This window comes from Ascaphus truei, chromosome 16, assembly GCF_040206685.1.
Source record: "Ascaphus truei isolate aAscTru1 chromosome 16, aAscTru1.hap1, whole genome shotgun sequence".
NCBI classification, from domain to species: Eukaryota; Metazoa; Chordata; class Amphibia; order Anura; family Ascaphidae; genus Ascaphus; species Ascaphus truei.
Window position 1 is genome coordinate 854008 of NC_134498.1, and position 21649 is coordinate 875656.

A 21649-nucleotide genomic window follows, 5' to 3' on the forward strand; every position below is an offset into this window, starting at 1 on the left:
CACTCTCAGTCACGCGCACACTCTCAGTCACGCGCACACTCTCAGTCACACGCACACTCTCAGTCACACGCACACTCTCAGTCACAAGCACACTATCAGTCACACGCACACTATCAGTCACACGCACACTATCAGTCACACGCACTCTCACGCACACTCTCAGTCACACGCACACTGTCACACGCACACTGTCACACGCACACTGTCACACGCGGAATTCACACTGCCTGACCCCCCCAGACCCCCACACACACTGACCCCCCCCAGAGCCCCACACACTCTGACTGACCCCCCCAGACCCCCACACACCCCCACACACAGTCACACGCACACTCAGTCACACACACTCAGTCACACTCAGTCACACGCACACTCAGTCACACTCACAGTCAGACGCACACGCAGTCACACGCACAGTCACACGCACAGTCACACGCACACGCTCAGTCACACGCACGCTCAGTCACATGCACACACTCAGTCACACGCACACACTCAGTCACACGCACACACTCAGTCACATGCACACAATCAGTCACACGCACACACTCAGTCACACGCACACACTCAGTCACATGCACACACTCAGTCACACACACACACTCAGTCACACGCACACACTCAGTCACACGCACACACTCAGTCACATGCACACACTCAGTCACACGCACACACTCAGTCACACGCACACACTCAGTCACACGCACACACTCAGTCACACGCACACACTCAGTCACACACACACACACACTCAGTCACACGCACACACTCAGTCACACGCACACACTCAGTCACACGCACACACTCAGTCACACGCACACACTCAGTCACACGCACACTCTCAGTCACACGCACACTGTCACACGCGGAATTCACACTTAGTGAAAATAGCTAATACAGGGGATGTGTGCCGAGCACGCGCATTCTAAGTCAAATTTATTTGCGTTTTGTCATTGAGATTGTATTTTGATTTTTAATTAAAACATCACCAACACCAACACAAATACAATTTCTGTGACAAAAGTCAAAGAAGTTTCACTTACTATGCGCGTGCACAGCACACACAGCTTTTTTTTCTATTTCATTAAGATAATACCTCAATCTTTGAAATGACATAAATAAACAATGGATTCCACCCTAAAGGTTGTTGTAAGAATGCATGGGGTGTCATAAATATCCCTATTCCTTTGATTAGGGTTTTCCATACATTATTATTTGTATAAAGAACTGCAAAATAATATATGTGACCATTAAACATTTAAAGCTAAATAACAATCTTGTATTTTCTTTAATTAGAGAGAAGTCAGTAATGGAGGCTCCATTAATTGTAATCTCTCCTGAATTCAACTCTACAAGGTACTGTACAATTATTATTATTTTTATGTGGATACAGGGCAGTAGGATTCATAAATAAATAAATACTGCAAAAACTACTGACTTTTACTGCATCAAATTGTATTGTACTTCCGGGTGATTTTGCATGACAAAAATTGCAGTTTGATGAATAGGCTCTTTTCTGGAACCAGGATCACATGTGGGATGTGAGTGAGTCCAGTGGTTTAAATCATCCCCTTTTGAGAGCACACATACAGTAGTCCTTTTATTTTCTTCAACTTAATGGGGGAGTCAAAAACAAATATAAAGGGTACTTGCAGATGGTAATGTGTGGTGAGAGAGTGCTTCTCTATTTGAAGGTGCTCTGTTATGGGGGGACGGTAAAAAAGGATGACCTTGCAGGGGTGAAATGGAGGAAGCGTATACTCACTAAGCCAGCTAGTTAGATCTCAAAGCACATGTTCCTGTGGCTGGCAGGAAAAGTCAAAGGACCATTCCATAAAACAGAAGGAGGCAGGGGAACAACATGGTTAAACCATTCTGATGGCAATGAGAAATGGGAAGTTGACAGGGCACCCAGCTAGTGGCTGTGTAAAGAGGGAATGTGTCAATAATGTATCAGTTTACACAGCTCTGGCTGCATCAGAGCAGGGAAAAAACATGAAACTTCACTGGGGAGAGCAGGCAGTATGAGAACAGATATACAGCAGGGCCCCGCTTCTCGGCGCTTCGCTTTACGGCGATTTGCCGATACGGCAGCACCGAGAAGGGGGCCGCCATCTTTGATTCTTAGTCGCGCATGCGCAGAACTGGCTGTTGCGCCCGGCGCGCATGCGCAGACCATTATCTGCGCGCGCATACCGTAGTTTGCGCGCGCAGACCATAGACCGCACATGCGCAGACCGGCGAAAACGCCGTTCTGTGAATGCACAGAACTGAAAATTGCCGGATCCGCTTTCCGGCGATTTTTACTATCCGGCGGGCCCCTGGAACAGAACCCGCCATATACCTGGGGCCCTGCTGTAATCCTGTTCCAAGACAGGCTCAATGCCTCTGAAGCTCATGAATCAGGGTCAAATCAGTATCAGCACCAACTTAATATTTCTATTCAGTAGATTGTATTAATTTAACTGTATAATACTGTATTAATGCTGTATATACAGTTGACAAAAGCGAGTACTCAGAAGATGTTTATATTTAAAACTAAAAGTCTAGCACAGAAAATACAAAACATATTGGTTTTAATAGGAGCTTCTTATGAACTTATCCCAAATGAAGGAATGCCTGCAGTAATTATGGTGGAATTATACATTAGTTCCTGGAAAATCACAATAGTGATTGTTTTTTAAAGTCCACATATATTGTTATACACATTTTCTTCTGGGACAGAATATTTCCCAGGGAAATATTTGTTAAGATTGATAAAGAAATACAGTAGTCTATTGTAAAATGAAAGTACATTTGAGAATTGAAAACATAGTAATATGCACTTTTAAGCTTTGCCTTAAAAGGCTCATAAACCTAAAATTCAGCAAACAAATATGAGCTAAATATTCTAGAGCTTGAAATGTGAAAACGAAAGACTTTGAAGCTTGTAAGGGGCCCTGCTTATCAAAGTGTCCTGGCTAACAAACTGGCATAAAATGAATGCAAAAAAAAAACCACACAAAGTGCAATATGATTTTTTTATTTTGGTAATAAATGTGGTGCAAATCTTTTGCACAGGTTTTCCAACAGTATGTGCACCAAGGAGACATTTATACACAGGCTCTTACGTGCTATATGTATCAAAAAGGCATCTAGCATTGTTGATGACTAGGGATTGGATACATCTATAAAATATTGTTTTTATTATTATTATTATTATTATTAATGGCAATGTATTGTACTGTATAATATGTCTTATAACTTTTGGTATATGAAAAAATAATAAAAAAATTATTAACAGAAGAAGTTTAGTACATTTCAAATCAAACTTACAAAATGCCCTGGCCTGCTTCTTTGTGTTTTCTTACAGTGCAATCTAACATGCTGTTACTCCAAAGGCCCAATTTATCAAAGTGGTGCAATACTGAGGCAAAAATAGAATAATACACCATATTTGCCAATGAAATGTATCCCCATTAAAATCAATTATATATTATTTTCTGGCATAAATCTGATGCACTTTCTTTGACCCAGTTTAGGCCTTTTTATAGTCAGGACACATTCATAAATAGATCCCTTAGACACAGATTGACTAAGCTCTATTAAATCAGAACAAAGAACGTGATGTTACCTAAAACAGGAAGACGTTATTTTCCCTGAGTTAAAGCCTTTTTTACAAAGGTAATAATATGCACAAATACTGGTCGTAATTTAAATCATTGGCATAAGGTTAACGTCACATGCTTACTGGATAAGGCTGCGTTATCTTCAATTATAGGCTAAAGCTAAATCATTAAAGCTTTAAAATCCCTGCTCTTTGATTGGTTAAAATTCCGGCATTATTCATTAAGTAATGGCCCGGAATTTTTGACACCCTGCCAAGTTTTTTAGCCAATCAGCTTTGAGTTCTCATACACACAGAGTGAGAGCAGCTCTCAGTCAGGGGAGGTGATTGGACAAGTGGCACCAGCAAGGCACTAACTCCTCTCCCACCCTGCCTGCAGCCAGGCACTGACTCCTCCCCACCCTGCCTGCAGATCTCCGCACAGGAGAGTGAGGACAAAGGTGTGTGTGTGTTTGTGTTTTGTGGGTCTAGAGAGAGGCAGCAGAGTGTTTTGTTGGTGTGTGTCTGCAGTGTGTGTTCTGTTGGTGTTTTTTGTGGGTGTAGAGAGGGGGGCAGCAGTGTGTTTTGTTGGTGTGTGTCTCTGCAGTTTTGTGGTTTTACAGGGGGACTGCAGAGTTTGTGTAGGTAGAGAGGGGATGCAGAGTGTATAGGGGGGATGCAGAGTGTGTGTATATAGAGGGGGATTGGTGTGTGTGTGTCTGAGTGTGTGTGTGTGTGTGTCTGAGTGTGTCTGAGTGTGTGTATGTCTGAGTGTGTCTGAGTGTGTGTCTGAGTATGTGTGTGTGTGTGTGTGTGTGTGTGTGTGTGTGTGTGTGTGTGTGTGTGTGTATAGAGGGGGAGTGTGTGTATATAGAGGGGGGCTGTGTGTACAGTATGTACAATTTCATTTTAATAAACACGTGCAGTAAAAGCAAAAGAATGTAGATGATCATGCTGATAAAAATCAATATGACTACAAAACGGTCTATCTTTTTATGAAACATTTTAAAATAAAAAATATTATTTTTAACATACATTTAACCTATAATACTCCTCTCAGAACAGGGCATTACAAGCCAATAATGCCTGGGTGGATTAAGTCCCTCGGCTTCGCCTTGGGCCTTCAACTCTTCCAGCCAGGGCATTATTGGTCAGTAATGCCCTGTTCTTCGGGGATTGTTATTTAATAGTTGGCATTACTCCCGCTCAGACTCTGAAATAGGTCTTTTGATGAAGAGGAGAATGGAGTGAAATTTCCCTAAGCAAGAGCAAGCATATTTTAATGGTGCCTTTAGAACCTTTAAATTCTATAATCATGCCCACTTTTTATATGCTACTTTAATGTTATATTATATCTATATCTAATTCAGCAGGCCCAATCCACCTTCAAAAGCTGGTGCTATTAGCACAGTAAATGAAACAAGATACAGAGTTCCAGAAACCTTGGAAGAATTGGAACCTATACCCAACAGTAGGCGGTACGAGTGAGTTAAGGGCATTTTTATATTATCATATTGTTAGAGACAGTAAGAATGTTATGTAGTTTCTATACTGTTGGACAGTTATTATTATTATGACTGGCTATTCACTCTTTGTAACTTTTTTTTATGTAGTACTGTATGATACCAGACAAACAACTGAAAACATCTTTATCTCTGTCCCAGTATATTAATTGTTCATCTATACATTTATCTCAAGTATCCCATTGTCATTTTCACTCTTTTCTCTTCATATATACTGTAGATTTCCTTACATATTTTGTGAATTCACCAATGTATTTCCTCCCACTTCTTCCCAAGCATATTTTTTTATTTTATTCATTACTTAGAAAATATTTTAGCATGAAAAAATACATTGAGTGTTACCTTTCTTTTTCAAATGTGTCCTGGGCACAAACTAAAGTTGACTTTACAATTTACAGTTACAAACATGTTTAAATTAGGAAACAGCCGAAGTCTTGAAGGAGCGTAGACAGGAAACGAATTTCAGGGACTGTCACGGGAGACCAGGTTATTTACCCCTTTTTACCGGGATCATTCATTGAGCAAAACAAGGTAGAGAAATACATTGTAATTTATTCTGTATAAATTTGCTTACACACAATGAAATACAGTAGCGACATACTTTATTAAAGTAAATGCCGGCGGCATGCCGGGATCTACCCCAGCTGCCGCCAGTCAGAAACGCGCGCCGCCGCGTTTCCCCCACGCACCCCCCCTCCACATCGCGCGCAATTACCCCCCCAAAGACACCCCGAACCCGGCTTCTACTCTGCCCCTCTGCTTCCCCGCACCCCCGCTTACCTAGATTTGAACTCCAGGGGTGTCGGGGAAGCCTGGGGAAGCCGGGGAAGACGGGGAAGCCGGGCGCGCTTGTGACCGTGACGTCACAGTGCGCCGCCACGCGCCGCGGCTACCCGCTTCCCAGCCTCATTCAGCCAGCGGCATTTGCTCGAATAAGAGCTGCCGCTGCTGTACAAAATACAGATGAAACCACACACTTACTTTGGGGCTGGGGTTGAAAACTAGACTTTCCTAGTTGCAGGGAACTCTTTGGTAGAGATATACCCTCACCGGGACTTAGTCCACAATCTCCAGGAACCCAAATAGGCATAAAATTCCATACACCACCGCTACGTTCTCTTCTGAGAACTTGGGCGAAAAAGTCGGGACTTAGTCTCTGGTGGGCAGACTTATCAGGCTTGAAATCGAAGCTGGTTGCTTTGCTATTACAAACAAAGCATCTTTGAAAAGCCCGCCTGCGCTCTTTCAGCTCAGAATCAAGGGGAACATACCATCTAATTGGCTCAGGGCTTCTTATAGAATTCTCTGCTTCCTTCATAAAATAGAAGCAAAGTGGACAGCTAATCAACGCGTGGAAACTTTCCAAAGCAACCGATCCGAGTCGAGCCGGCTAGAAAAGCCGGGTCAGCGGGAAATTCGAAACAGCTAAGGGGCATGCGCAAGCCTGCCACATAATCCCCCCCCCCCCACCACCACCACCGCCACCCTCCCAGATATCCCGGAGGACTGCCATTGATCTCCGGACCTAGTACTCCACCTTTCCCCACTGACCAAATGCTGTTCACACCTCTGGGCATCCTCTGGCTGCTTTGAACTCTGATTTCCAGCAGACATACCGGCTCCTATGGGTTTGCACAGGCTGCCTGTTTGGACATCAGTTCCGAATGTAAAAACATATTACACTACATTAAAACATATTGTAATACACTCTGTATCTTGGGATACAGGGAACAGAAAAGGAAAAATGTTGTCTCTTTATTTCTGGCTGCCTTATTTCCCCACATACTTTCCCTGTGACTCAGTTTGGACTCTGAGTCCCGTCCCCCCCTAACCTTATATACGTTTGGGGCACCCACAAACCCTATACTGGTTGTGGGTCAACTTGGCACAAGCTGGGGTACCCCCCTTAACCTAAGGATTACCTCAGCTACAGAAATACATGTTTATCCCTGTGCCTCATTCTCCTTTCTGGGCTGTTCTGAAGCAGGGCGCCCTAGTGGTGAGTCACGCTTATGTTTTCAAGGGGAGATATGGCCGGGACAATGTGCCTACATGTATGCGAGAATCAGGCCTGATTCCTGGGTACATTTATGGGGGAACAGGCAACTCCGTACCCCAACCTCCTAGACACATTCTGTTAATGGATCCTCCGCAAAACACCCCCACACCCCCCCTTGAAACTCATACCCTAGCAATCTCCGATTGATGGAATGCCCGGAAAGGCTACTGGACCCAAGAGCTAACTCTCTTGGACCCTTCCTTATACACGTAGCAGGAGTAACCAAAATGCGCTTGACCTTTATTATAGAGTCTGTGTAGGAGGACATGTGCAGAGGTACACAATGGAGACTGTTGTAAGGTGAAATTATAACAAGGCTTTATTGTGCCTGTCGCTTAAAACACAGCAAAGAATCAACATAAGCGAAATAGTGAGCCAAACAAACAAAACCTATCTCTGCTTTGGAGACTATCTACACATGTAGCTCAGCCCTCTCTGACTGGGTTGGTTAGCTAGGCTCTTTACCAGCCCCAAATCATGGAGACATTTATCAATACACAGACCTAGATAATAGTCTTATACGAAAAAGTCTTATCTGTTAGCTGGGCTGCTGTAGGGGAAGCTTCTCTGCTCTCTTGGAACTGCACCCATGTGTGCACAGAAAATGTCAGGCTCCAAGTTTAGAATCGTGTCCCCTTTTTTCTTGTGGTCAGCTTGTCGCTCAAGACATCTGCCCTTCCTTGGTTCAGCCCCATTGTGGACTAAGGCATCTCTGCTCTGTCTCCAAAGTTCAGCTCAGGTGTGAGCTAAGGAGTCTATCTTCCTGTCTCAAAAGACAGGCTTTTCTAAGCAATCTAATCAGGCAGGTGGTGTTAGTTTATTGCCTACCAGCAGTTAACCACCACACTGCTGGATTAGAGGCACATTTGTGAACAGGGATAAGTCCCCTGTTACATACTGCTGCGACACACTTTATTCGAGCAAATACCCAGTATGTACCTGGCAGATACCTGGAATGCGCCGCTCCTCACCTCTGACAAGCCCCGTTGCGTTTGCCTTCCCAGCCATGGTTCATGCCTGGCTGACGGGCGGCTGATCTGTTAAATGATAATGATTAGGATTTAATAGGCTGCAATGCTTCGCGTGTCTACCAGATGGCATAAATTCATGAATTGTAATGCAGTATATATATATATATACTGTGCAGTATTGCAGCCAGCGGGAATAAAATGCTTCAATCCCTGCCTGGAAAATAACGCAATGCACTCGGGCAGAAAACAGTCACAAACTTCAATACACCCGAGTATACCCGAATTCGTGGAACTAGCCGAGCTCGAATAAAGTGTGTCGCCAGTGTACCTCCCCTGTTTGTGGGAAGCTCGGGCTTACCACGGCCAAAGCCCATCCTTCCACTCTCATTCGAGATCTTTCTGGGACTTGAATGAGAGTGGATGGAGGAAGAGAACCCTCTGTCCCGCTGGGATTGGAGCCCTTTCTCCAGTTTATTTGTGTCTCCTCCCGAAGGTGCTTGAGATCAGCACTCCTCAGTCGCTCGAGGAGGACTTTTTCCAAGTAAAGTCTTTTTACCGAGTGCGCACTCATGAGATTTCCGTTGCGTCGGGCACTCCTCTTTTTGTAGACAAACTGTATGGCAACAGTTGTAGAGCAGTTAGGACTAGCCCTTAGAGTTTTCAGCTCCTGAAGCGGTTTTTCTGCACCTCCCCCACACAATGGAGTCGCCAGTTCAGCTTCTTTGGGACTGAGTTCCACCTCCACCTCCCTTTCCAGAGAACGTCCTATCTTTTCAGCTTCCTCAGCTAAGGATTCTTCTGGCTTTGATTCTGCACTCCTACCTCTGTTTGTTGCCTGTTGGGCAGCTGTAGGTTTGGCTAGTGTTTCTTAGGTGGCTCAAACTTCGTAATCTTGTTTTGAAGGTGCGTGGAGTCCCCAACTCTCACTGTACCCTTGTCCTCATGGGTATTAGTTACTGTGGGACACTGGTGCTTGGGCAGAGCCAGTAACTTTTTCCGTATTGGAGGAATCTGTAAGTTACTGGTCTGCAGAGTCTCAACCTGTTTGAGTGCATCTTGCAAGTCTCTTCTCAGGGAATTTATCTGCGCACTTTGCTTTCTCTGAGTCTGTATCAGTGTCTCCTTCATATTCTGGAGCTCTGTAATTTTTGTCGTTAAGGTTGCCGCTGCGTCTGTTTTCTCCTTGGTGTATTGACTCAAGGGAATGGATCCAAGAGAAAAAGAGGCCGCGCTCGTCTGATGTCTTCAGGGGATGTCTTTAGAAAGGGAACTCTTCTCCCGCTGCTCCTTCTCTCTCCGGTGATCAGCCGGGCAACAGCAATCCAAGGTACAAGAAAAAGGAGTTGGAGCGCAGAGAAGAAGAGATTCCAGGGTTAAAACAAGTCAATTTATTGTTAAAAAACTGCATATATTAACTTACATTTAGGAAAAACCGCATACACGATGAGGCTACCATGGGTATCTGCATTCAAAGATTGCCAGTGAATCCTCTGCACAAACAGTTGACCGCCACTACCGATTCTCGCAGGGTCCCCAACCCGGAACCGGAAGTCTAACCACTCAAAGTGGTGGACGGGCTCTCGTCAGCTTGACAAAGCTATTGCAACAGCCGGCTGTTGCAATAGCTTTGTCAAGCTGACGATAGCCCATCCACCACTTTGAGTGGTTAGACTTCCGGTTCCGGGTTGGGGACCCTGCGAGAATCGGTAGTGGCGGTCAACTGTTTGTGCAGAGGATTCACTGGCAATCTTTGAATGCAGATACCCATGGTAGCCTCATCGTGTATGCGGTTTTTCCTAAATGTAAGTTAATATATGCAGTTTTTTAACAATAAATTGACTTGTTTTAACCCTGGAAACTCAAGGGAATGGAACAGTCTCTCTGTATCTCCAGCTCTTGCTCCAGTTTCTGAGCCTTCTCACGCTCCCTCTCATACAGAGTCACCTCCAATGATGCTCTGAAGACATGCAGTGTGGCCTTCAGCTCCTCATACTGCTCTGTGGGGACGTACTGGGTATTCAGACGTTCCTGCAGCGCTTGTACCTCTTTAGCAGCCTGCAGCTTTTCTTCCTGCAGCGTTTGCTGCTTCTCCTCAGCATACTGGAGGTGTGTACGCAGACTTTGCAGTTGGTTCTGCAGTCGGTGCTCTGCTTCAAACTTTTCATCTTTATTTATTTCTTTAAGCACGTGCAGCTTTTCATTCTTTCCCTTGACGTGTTCTGTCAACTCAGAATTTTCTTTTTTTAATCTTACATTTTCTCTTTTTTCAGTCTCTGTACTATTCAGGACCTCCTTGCAGTCCACCTTCCATTTTTGCACATCTGCTTGGAGACGGGCTGTCTCCTGGCGTGAGATATCATCTCCAGGTTTAGGTTCTGAAGCTCCTTCTGAGAGACTTTGAGATCTAAGTTAAGATGTAGGATAGTTTTCCATGAAATATCCAGCTCCTCAGTGAGACTGTGAAGTTCCTTTCTGGAGACTTCCAGTTCTGTGCGGCAGCTGTTGATTTCATGATGTGAGGCATCCAGTGCTCTGCGGAGTGTATGAACCGCCTTCTGAGATACGTCTACCTCTGTCCGGACACTGTTGACCTCCTGTTGTGAGGCATTCAGCTCTATGCGAAGAGTGTGCATCTCTTGCTGGAAGACTGTCATCTGCTTCAGTGCCTCCTCATACCTCCGCTTCAGCTTAGCCATCATTTTATCAGATTGGCTCTGCTTTTCATCCATGGCGGTAATAGTAGAGTTTGAACTATCTAGCTCAGTCTTGAGATCGTCCAATTCTGTCCTGGCCAAAGAGTACATTGTGAGCACATATTTCTGTAGCTTCACGTTATTTTCCCATAGCCGATCACAGTCACGCCTGGCAACCTTCAGGGCATCTCCAGGGCTGGTCAATAGATCGTCACTCACCGGTTCCGGCTCCGCTTCCCTGGGATGGTTGGTTGAGGTTTTTTCACTATTAGCACCGGACAGACACTTCTTTGGGGTACACAACTTCTGCCTTGGGCCATCTGGATATTCGGTCATCCACGGGACGACTTCTCTATTTTCTCTAGGCTGCAGGGCATTTCGGACCCCCTTTTCCTCCGCAAGATCTGCAGATGTGTCTGTTCCTTCCACGGTAAGTGAAGAACCGCTTTTCTTTTTCTTTTTTCGCCTTTTTGTTTTGGATGACACCGTCCCCTCAGGGATACTGGGGTCTCCATCTTCATTTGAAATGTTAGCAGCGTCACTGGATCCACCTGGCTTTTCTTGCAACTGTAATAGCTGACGGAAATATTCGGTGATCCACTGCTCCCGCTCTTTCTCTCGCCGATCATATTCGTCATCATAGGGAGCGTTCTTTTCGGTTCGTGCCGAGTTCAGGCACCCCCACCATTCTTGGGGTGTTTTGTAGGTGTGACTCGGTTTAGGGTTCCCCATAAGAGATGTCTTCCTCCTCATCGGACTGGAAGGGCCACTCTTCCGTGGGGTAGGGTTCATTACAGGAACGCTGCATCTTGTCCTCCATTTTGGGGCTCTCAGGTGTAATTTTCTTCCTGAACTCAGGAGGCGCTATTGCAGCTGTTGCCACTGTATTTGTCAGAACCCCCAATTGTGGTAGTCCTACAGGTGGGCATATTTTGCTTGTAGAGGTCGTAGCTCTCGCAGGCATCTCTGTAGACTTTTTCTTTCTTGGATAAGTTTTACAATATCAGCAGTACAGTGCACGCATTTTCTCTCATCAGGTATACAGGATGTGCAGGATGTGCAGTTGCTAGGTAAAAACATCTATTTGCTTTACACCATTTACTTGCTAGGTAGAATCTCTCATTAGGTATGCTGGATGTGTAGTTGCTAGGTAAAAACTTCTGTTTGCTTTACACCATTTACTTGCTAGGTGCAATCCCTCCGCTTCAGCAACAGAATTTGGTTTTCTGCTTGAGTTCAGTAATTTTCAGTCTCATCTTTGGGTATTATGGCATTTACACTTCACACTTTGGGTGTCTGTTTTGCTCCCAAGATACATAGGCAGACTTTTTTTTACTTGCAGAAAAAAAAAACATTCTTTGCAGTGGGATATTTCTTTCACTCCCGGCAGGGTGACTCAACACTCAGCAATTGGCTTTGGAATACCTTTTACACAGTTCAGCAATTACTTTTTCCCCGGTAGGGCAATTTTACACTCGGCATTTGTTTGCTAAAAATTCCCCTGCTTCAGCACAGTCTTGTATCAATTTTCACACTTTTCTGCATATGCTCCATTCACAGCTGGTAGTCCTATGCGGTGTGGCAGCCTTTATTTGCAAAATCAGTACCGCTCGTGGGTCACCATCTGTATTCACTGCTTCAGCGAAACTTTTGAAAACAACAAACACCTATCCCTTTTTAAGGGCTGACTCACTTCTTGAACTCTGACTATGGCTGGAAGGCAAAACCCCTATTTCAATGACCATATTACACTTTGTGATAGGCAAGTAAGGTTTAGCTACTTCAGCAGTCTCTCTCCTCTTGGGATTGGGGAAAAAAGTCCATCTGTGGTTTTGTAGGTTTCAGTGCAGTGTAAGTTTCCTGCCTGGGTGTGTATCCCTTTAATTCTGATCTCTGCTGCAGGTGAATCTTTGTTTTTGTTGCTCAGGTTTGTTTGCAAGACTGTATGTAGGCAAAACCACAAAAAAAAATTCCACAGGCAATCTCCGGCCCTTTAAACTTCAAAGGCCACCTCTCATCCCAAATTTCTGACACCATATGTAGGAGGACATGTGCAGAAGTACACAATGGAGACTATTGTAAGGTGAAATTATAACAAGGCTTTATTGTGCCTGTCGCTTAAAACACAGCAAAAAATCAACATAAGCGAAATAGTAAGCCAAACAAAGAAAACCTATCTCTGCTTTGGAGACTATCTACACATGTAGCGCAGCCCTCTCTGACTGGGTTGGTTAGCTAAGCTCTTTACCAGCCCCAAATCATGGAGACATTTATCAATACACAGACCTAGATAATAGTCTTATACGAAAAAGTCTTATCTGTTAGCTGGACTGCTGTAGGGGAAGCTTCTCTGCTCTCTTGGAACCGCACCCTTGTGTGCACAGAAAATGTCAGGCTCCAAGTTTAGAATCTTGTCCCCTTTTTTCTTGTGGTCAGCTTGTCGCTCAAGACATCTGCCCTTCCTTGGTTCAGCCCCATTGTGGACTAAGGAATCTCTGCTCTATCTCCAAAGTTCAGCTCAGGTGTGAGCTAAGGAGTCTCTCTTCCTGTCTCAAAAGACAGGCTTTTCTAAGCAATCTAATAAGGCAAGTGGTGTTAGTTAATTGCCTACCAGCAGTTAACCACCACATTGCTGGATTAGAGGCACATTTGTGAACAGGGATAAGTCCCCTGTTACAGTCTGGTTACCCCCTCCCATCACAGGGACTCAGGTAAATTGTTCCAGCAGTGGGGTGATCATTACAAGAAGAGCGGACAGATTCTTTATTAAACCTTGTGACTATAAGCAGGTTTCTGGAGGCGGATCTAAAGAGATAAGTGTGGTGTACAGTAGGTGTGGAGAAGATTTCTCTGATAATTGGGTAACTTGTCCAGAAAGTATTTGAAAGTGAAACGGGAAAGATGTACATTGCGTCTGGACTCGAAAGAGAGCCAACCTAGTTCAGTTAGCATATTACAATGATGGTTATTGAAGTTACATAGTAAAAGAAAATGGCATATTGATTTGTAAAGAATGTCAAGTTTGCTGATGTGCATTTGGGGTGTGGTATAATACAAACTACTGTATATCCTCAGTTAATAATTAGCATAAGCATCTGCTCGGCAATGCTCTTTCTTTTTTGTAACAATTTTTTTATTGGACACGTTCAAAAGTTACATTACATTCAGGAGTGTCATGAGCCCATGACACTTTGCTATGATACAATCTTACAGTGACCAATAACATTTTCCCGTTTCCTACGGGGGGGGGAGAAAGGGGGAGGGTGAAGAGGGGGGGGAAAGGGGGGAGAGACAAACAGGGGGAGGGGCGGTGGGGGGGTCTGAGGGGGGAGGTTGGGCACGCTGGCGAGGCCCTTTTTGGATTTTATCTTTCTACCCAGGGGTTCCAGGTGTTCCAGAAATGGGGCATCTTTTTTTGGAGCATAGCCGTCAGTTTCTCCATTGGCAATGCTCTTTCTAACCAGTGGGCTCAAGCAGGGTTTAATTCTATAAAGTATACCCTGTTTTGGGATAGATTTTGAATCTCAGTTTATCACTATACAAATCAAATTGGAGTCAAGCCACGTACCCAAATATTTAAAGTTAGTAGTAACAGAGACAAGATTAGTAATAGAGCTGGTTCTAATCGGTAGCTCAGTCATGGGAAGCATACAAAATGTAGCCTTAGTCCTAAACACCATACAGGGTATATAGATAGAAAAAAAGTTAAGGCTCCAGAAAAGAGCCTTGGGGGGACCCCACAGGTAATATCCTTGTGGTTAGAGTTGGAGCCTGAGAAATACACGTTAGGATCTTCCTGATAAATACCAGTTAAACAAGTTTACAGCATGTAGCCAATGCCAGAGTACCGGAGCTTGTTTAACTTAATAGTGCGGCCAACAATATAAAAAGCCTTTGCAAAATCTATAAATATTACACCAGTCAACTATCCATATTCCATACCACATTGGATCTCATTGAAAAAATGTAAGAGGATCATTATTGTGGAGTGATTTGGTCAGAAGCCAGATTGGAATTGAATATGAAAATGTAACTTCTTATAAAAGTTGATTAGTTGGGAATTATCAAATTTTTCCATAACTTTGGATAATAGAAGTATAATAGAGATACTGTAAGGCTGTGCTTTGAGACAATATGTCTGTCCCTACTTTTGAAGACAGGGATAACTATAGCAGTTTTCCAGGTCTTAGGGATCTTCAACCAGAAGACAAAATTGAGTTAATTATGGAGGCAATTGGTTTAGAAATGATGGGGGAACCAAGATGTAGGAACTTAGATTGCAATTGGACATGCACACATTGATTGTTTCGTTTTGGGGGCTCCTGTACAATCTCCTCTTCAGACACTGGGATAAATTGAAATGAATTAGTACAGTGAGGAGGGGTTACTGATATACTGTAGGAGTGTGATCAGTCTAGGCTTCCAGATTAAGGTCACATTTGTATCTTGATAATAAGGAATTAGCACACCTCACAAGGTATTCATTGAATGTGTTGGCAATGGCTGACTGATCAGACAAAATGACATCATTATTGATAATAGAAGCTTCTTGGTGACTTAAGGGCTCAAAAATATTATTCATGACATTCTAGAATTTTGCAGGATTTGATATGTTTTGATAAAACAATTCAGAGTAGTATTGTGATTTTGCACGGCTACAGTAGTTTGCCTTGTGCATGTATTCCGCAGGGCTCTATAATTTTTAAGATCTTGCATAGAGCCAGTCAATTTGTATCTATTCCACAATGCTTTGATCTGGAACTTCTGAATCCCTGATTTAGAACTTCCAGAGTTTCCAACTGAGTTATTCCTGGTACTAATTTTAGAAGATACATACCCCAAAAAGTGAGTCATACAGTATTTACGGAAACTAAGAATGATATAAACAAACATTCTGAATAAGGGACTCACAGGTTTTAATTACAATAAGCATACCAGCACTGAGCTAAACTGCATTCATTTACCATGTGTAATGTGCCAATAGAACAAGAGTGCCAATAGAGAGCAAAAGAAAAAAATAAAACAATTTAATCTAGAATAAAATAAAATGTGTAATCAAGATAAGAGAGGGGGTGACACAAACCCTCCTAAAATCAGAATTTAAATATAAGAGAAAGATACTGAACACTCAGAAATCAGTCAAACGTAAGAGAGACAGAGACCCCATGAGCTATATTTATGTAAATTATGTGAAAATATATTTTTTAATGTGCAGTGGCTCAATGGCATCCTGTAATGTACACCTATCTCTCCTGTCTTTCACCACGCTTGTTCTTTTTACTTTTCAAACCCACTTTAGCGTCTTACCATTCACAGTCACACATCCAATATGGTGTCTTGTTTATGTAGTTATAGGATATAACGTCTATGAAGTCTGTGCACATGAAAGTGATAAAAACATAACAATGTTTCTTTATTACTAGATATGTCTCAGATTCAGGAAACAATAGTGTTGTCACCACACGCTACGAAAGTTCAAGAGCAACTGAGCAAGCCAAACCTGACCCAAGCAACTCTCCTAGGTTAATACTATTTTTTTCATTGTTATATACTGTACAATAGTATATTAGGTTGTAAAAGACATATACATCCAGTTCAACCTTTTGTTAAGTTCTAATTTTGCTAAATACTCATCAATACTCATTTGTAGTTAAATTGATCCAGGGGGAAAGAAAAATCCTTTCTGATTCCAGTAATGACAGATTGTTCATTGGATCAACATCAACATTTAACTTGTATACTGTGCTATATCCCTGTTTATTTTTCTTTCCATAGGAAAAGCTTATGATCCCACACTAAACATCTCCAGACTAATTATGTATAAATTAATTCAATTATGTACAGTATGTGGTCTTCAGTTAAATAACACCTACAATTACAGCATTTTGAACTGATTTAATGTATTGATGCTAAATTCTCCTTCCCTCCTTAGTGACCAACCACATTCTCCTGAGGCTACTCTCTGTATACTCACATTGTACTGCACTGCATATGTTAGCAACATATCTATACATCATGATAATAATATTCACCACCTTCTGTTGATGGACTATTTCTTCCCATTAATGCTGCTACTAGGCAGCTCTGAACTATAATTGAATATTTGATCTGAGTACAGGGTACTCATATAAGTATTTCAGAATAGATTTGTGCTGCTTTGTGAAAGTCTTAAGGACAGTTTTAGAAAACTTTTCTAAAACCGAGGATTCATTCAATAAACTGTGGTAGCCCTGAGTCAATTCTTAACACCCATTCAAGTACAGAGAAGTTAGTATTTTAAAATGGCTATTGAATTTGAGTGAATAAACCATTAGTTTAAAAAAAATGCATATTGGAGTTATCATTGACAAACCATTTAATATATAAGCTGATTTTCAGTGAGTCCCACTTATTTGAGGTTAGTCTCACTGATTTCTAAAATAAGTGGTCATAGAATTTAATGATAAATATCCATTAAACTGCCATATTTCGGCCCAGAATCCACAAATCTCACAGAAATCATAGAAAGGAATTGAAGGATGGAAACCAAACAACAGAAAATGTCTTTAAATAAGATCATAAAGTAGATCAAATAGATGTGCCAACTGATTATCTGACACCATGTTCTATATATGGAATGTATGTTGACTACCAGTTGACCTTGTATCTTATGGAAGTTTAAGATGAACCAATGGCACTTTTTTCAACAAAATTAATTTTATTAGTGTCCTTAGGTATTATTGTGGTTCTGTGTTAAAACTTTTCTCTATTTGACAATTAAAACTCATAACAGTAGCAACAATGGATTTGTAGTTGGCATAGTATTTTCAAATGATTTAGTTCTCCCTGTAGAAAGTTTTTACTGCCTATCTTTTGACAAAACATAAACCGCATTTTTATCTGCCAGGCCAAGCCCACGTAATAGAGAAAATATAAGCACTACAACAACAGAAGCCAGGTACAGAGTACCAGAATCTCTTGAGAATACAACAGTGCAATCAAACCCTGCCAGGTAACGCTATTTTTAATCTACAATATGTGAAAAAAACGTTTTCCATCTTTTTGTGCCTTTAATAACTTTGTTTCCAGTTGTACAGATTTGATACATTAATTTTTGATTGAATTGCCATATTAGAAAACGCATATGGTAAAATCAATCATGGTAATTGATCTGATTTTATCACAGAGTTTATTGAGTGTAAAGCTTTCAAGTCAGAATTTTGTGTCTCTGATTGACAGTGGAATTTTCGCATACTGTATTTGTATTTCTGACTTCACTGCTGCTTTTTATTGAATTGAAAATAATACCAGATCTGCAGTTAAAGCTCTCTCCTTAGCTAGATTTGCCAACGCTTGAAAATTTAACAATGAATAAATGCAAGTATGCTTTGATCCCATAGTACCCTTATTGATTTACAGTGCATATAATGATGAAGGAGATGCAAGCAAATTTAGTAAGAATTCTGTTCTAAAATAAATATATGTAAAGATCTTGCTCATTGAGTTAAAATAAATTACCTGCTCTGTAGTTAGTATACTGGTTAGGTACCCCCGCTACAGCTTGTAATGAATGGAATGGTGCTTTTAGGGGCAGATAAAGAGTAATACTAAAGACACACAGAACCCCTATTCAGCACTCTATTCCTAAGTGAGATGTGAGTAAATTAAAAACTATTATTTATTCAAACATATAGTTAAAACAATGGGGTTTAAAACAAGTATTAAATAGTGACAAGTGTTTAACAAGCTCTTGGGGTTAGGTACTCCAGAGGAGCGTCAGATAGGGTGGTAAAGTCCAGTGTTTGTGAACTCACTGGCCCTAGCCACCTTCATATGGAGCGATAGGCTAGAGTACCTTCCCCAAGAGCCTGTTAAACACTTGTCACTATTTAATACTTGTTTTAAACCCTATTGTTTTAACTATATGTTTGAATAAATAACAGTTTTTAATTTACTCACCATCTCACTTAGGAATAGAGTGCTGCATAGAGGTTCTGTGTGTCTTTAGTATTACTGCTCTGTAGTTAGAAAGAAGTATCCCACAGCACTCCTTTTAGTTGTACCCCAAAAAGCTTAGTAAAAAACATTGGATGTTACATATTTTATGTAGCCAACAAAAAGTGTTTGTGTGTGTGTGTGCGTGTGTTTGTATATATATATATATAAACAAAAAGAGAAAGTGCGCAGCCCATAGCGTAAAAAGCGTAACATTTAATAAAAGTATAAGGGAGAGGGAAACAATCTCACTCACAAACGAAAATGTAAAAAAGGCATTTGAATATCACCACCACGGGAACAGCAAGATATGACCTCCACAGCAAAGATGTAACAAACGCTGTCAGCTGCTTGTCCAAAAGTTCAGACCTCGTGGATAAGGTGATAGCGATCAATGCAGAAGTCCTGAGAAGTCAGTCTCTTCCTACCAGATAGGTTCTCATGCGAACCGACACTGGAGCTCTGTGCAGCAGGGGAGGAAGCTCGTCACAAGCCAGATGCCCCACAATGATGACGTATCGCCGTCGCTGCGTTCCTGACGCATTTCGTCAGATGACTGACTTTGTCAAAGGATGAATTAAACACCACTTACACACAGATTTATACAGAAATGAGGCGGGTTTCTTAACAACAAATATCCAATCAGAGAAGAGGGACAGCCCTACAGCTACAATTCTTATATATAGATTCGCCTGAACCAGTGAGATACTGACATGCTGAGGGAGAACTACTGTTAAGGTCTGTCTTCACTATGCTATTTTGAGTTATATCGGCGAATCTATATATAAGAATTGTACAAATATGAAAACCATTATAAATCAACCATTTAATTGGTTTAAAACCATTTAATATTATATATATATATACATATATAGTGAGTGTGTGTAGTGTGCTGTGAGTGTGCGCAGTGTGCAGAAAAAAAATTAAAAAATTTAAAAAAAAAGAAATTTAAATTTTTTTTTTAAAATTTTGGGTCCATGCTCACACCGCGTTACAAGCGGATCCGCGTTATAGCGGATCACGCTATAACGGGGTTGAGCTGTATACAGTATATATTGTGACAAACGGCTTACTCCGGGGCTCCGCCGTCTGTCCGGGACTGTTAGAACACGGTCTTTTAGGGTAGGTTAAATGATGAGACGTCACGTACTGTTCCTTTAAACAGGCTATACCTGGTTTATTCAGTCCCAGGCACTGGGACTGCTACAGTGTAAACAGAAAACAAAGCCAAACAAAAAGCTGCTCGTCTGAGCGATAACTTAAACTTAGATGTCCCTGACTCAGAGTTGGAAGTGGCTTGTCCACTTCCACCAACAAAATAAGTACCTTTGCAGTCTTTAGACAAACTAACAGAATGAAGCGATTTGGGAAAGAGGCTTTCTCACCCCTCTGCAGTTCAGCAGCCTTCCGGGCTCTTGGGCGGGGGCCCAGAGGAAACAGGAAACAGGTCTTATATACCTGAACTCTAATCAGCATGACAGGTGACAGAAAACAGGCAGCAGACAAACTGTGGAATGGAGTGCCTGTACTACGAGGCTGCCCTGTTCAGCTTAGACAGGACAGAAACTGTTCAGTATCCTGGGAGCCCTGTATATGGAGTTTATTACCAACCCCTGGTTTCTGTCACAATATATATATATATATACAGTGTTCGACAAATCACCCAAAAATCTACTCGCCCAACCAAAAAATCTACTCGCCACCTAGTCCCGCCCCCAACCCCGCCCCTAGTCCCGCCCCCAACCCCGCTTTAAAATAAAATATATAAATCAAATACATTTAATAAATTCCTAGTCAGAACAACATTCGTTTTTGACAAATGTATTTATTACATTATACTACAATTAGTCCTTGTTACGTGTGTGTGTGTGTGTGTGTGTGTGTGTGTGTGTGTGTGTGTGTGTGTGTGTGTGTGTGTGTGTGTGTGTGTGTGTGTGTGTGTTTTTGTGTAAGTAAATGTCGGATCTAGAAATAAAAGCCACAGGTGAATGACTAGTTTCCTGAACCCCTTAACCAGTGCCTGGACGTCCCCGCTTCACAATATCTAAAGCAGCAATCCCACCTGGGATCTTACCTGATCCGCAGTCCCTCAATGTCCAGGTACCCACATTCCCGCAATGTTATAAGTTGGAGGGGAGGGTTTCCCTACCTGTCTTCTGGGTTAGGGGGGATTCCGATGTCTTCCGTGTGAAGCTTGAATCAGATCTGGAAGAAAGCAGTATACAGTAGGTTATTTTGGTGTAGTATAGGACAGTTGAGATATATAGGGTAAATAAGATATCCAGATACAGAGAGGGGGAGAGAGAGAGGGGGAGAGGAAGAGAGGGAGAGGAAGAGAGAGAGGAAGAGAGAGAGAGAGGAAGAGAGAGGGAGAGAGAGAGAGGGAGGAAAAGAGAGAGAGGAGAGAGAAAGAGAGAGGAGAGAGAAAAGAGACAGAGGGGGGAGAGATAAAAAGAGACAGAGGATTGAAAGAGAAAAAGAGACAGAGGAGAGAGAAGGAGACAGAGGGGGGAGAGAGAAAGAGAGAGGGGAGAGAAAGAGAGAGGGGAGATGGGGGAGACCAGAGAGAGGGGAGACGGGGGAGAACAGGGAGATGGGGGAGACCAGAGAGGGGGGAGACCAGAGAGAGGGGAGACCAGAGAGAGGGGAGACCAGAGAGAGGGGAGAAGGGAGAAGGGGGAGACCAGAGAGAGGGGGGAGGCCAGAGAGATGGGAGAGGGGGGAGACCAGAGAAAGGGTGGAGACCAGAGAGGGGGGAGACCAGAGAGAGGGGAGACCAGAGAGAGGGGAGACTGGGGAGACCAGAGAGAGAGGAGACAGGGGAGACCAGAGAGAGGGGAGAC

The 21649-nt window shown here is 42.6% G+C and overlaps 1 protein-coding gene across 13 annotated transcripts in view; it reads left to right on the plus strand.

Moving 5' to 3' along the window:
- The window catches only part of ZNF185 (zinc finger protein 185 with LIM domain), a 396414-nt gene that overhangs the window by 312840 nt on the left and 61925 nt on the right, over nt 1-21649 (plus strand). For 10 of the 13 annotated variants that reach the window (XM_075572684.1, XM_075572683.1, XM_075572693.1 and 7 more), the window contains 4 exons: nt 1297-1356; nt 4957-5070; nt 16256-16354; nt 17719-17823. In XM_075572684.1, coding sequence (XP_075428799.1) covers nt 1297-1356; nt 4957-5070; nt 16256-16354; nt 17719-17823 — 378 coding nt within the window. The remainder of the gene's footprint in view (nt 1-1296; nt 1357-4956; nt 5071-16255; nt 16355-17718; nt 17824-21649) is intronic. The other 3 variants (XM_075572687.1, XM_075572685.1, XM_075572688.1) reach the window with 3 other exon arrangements.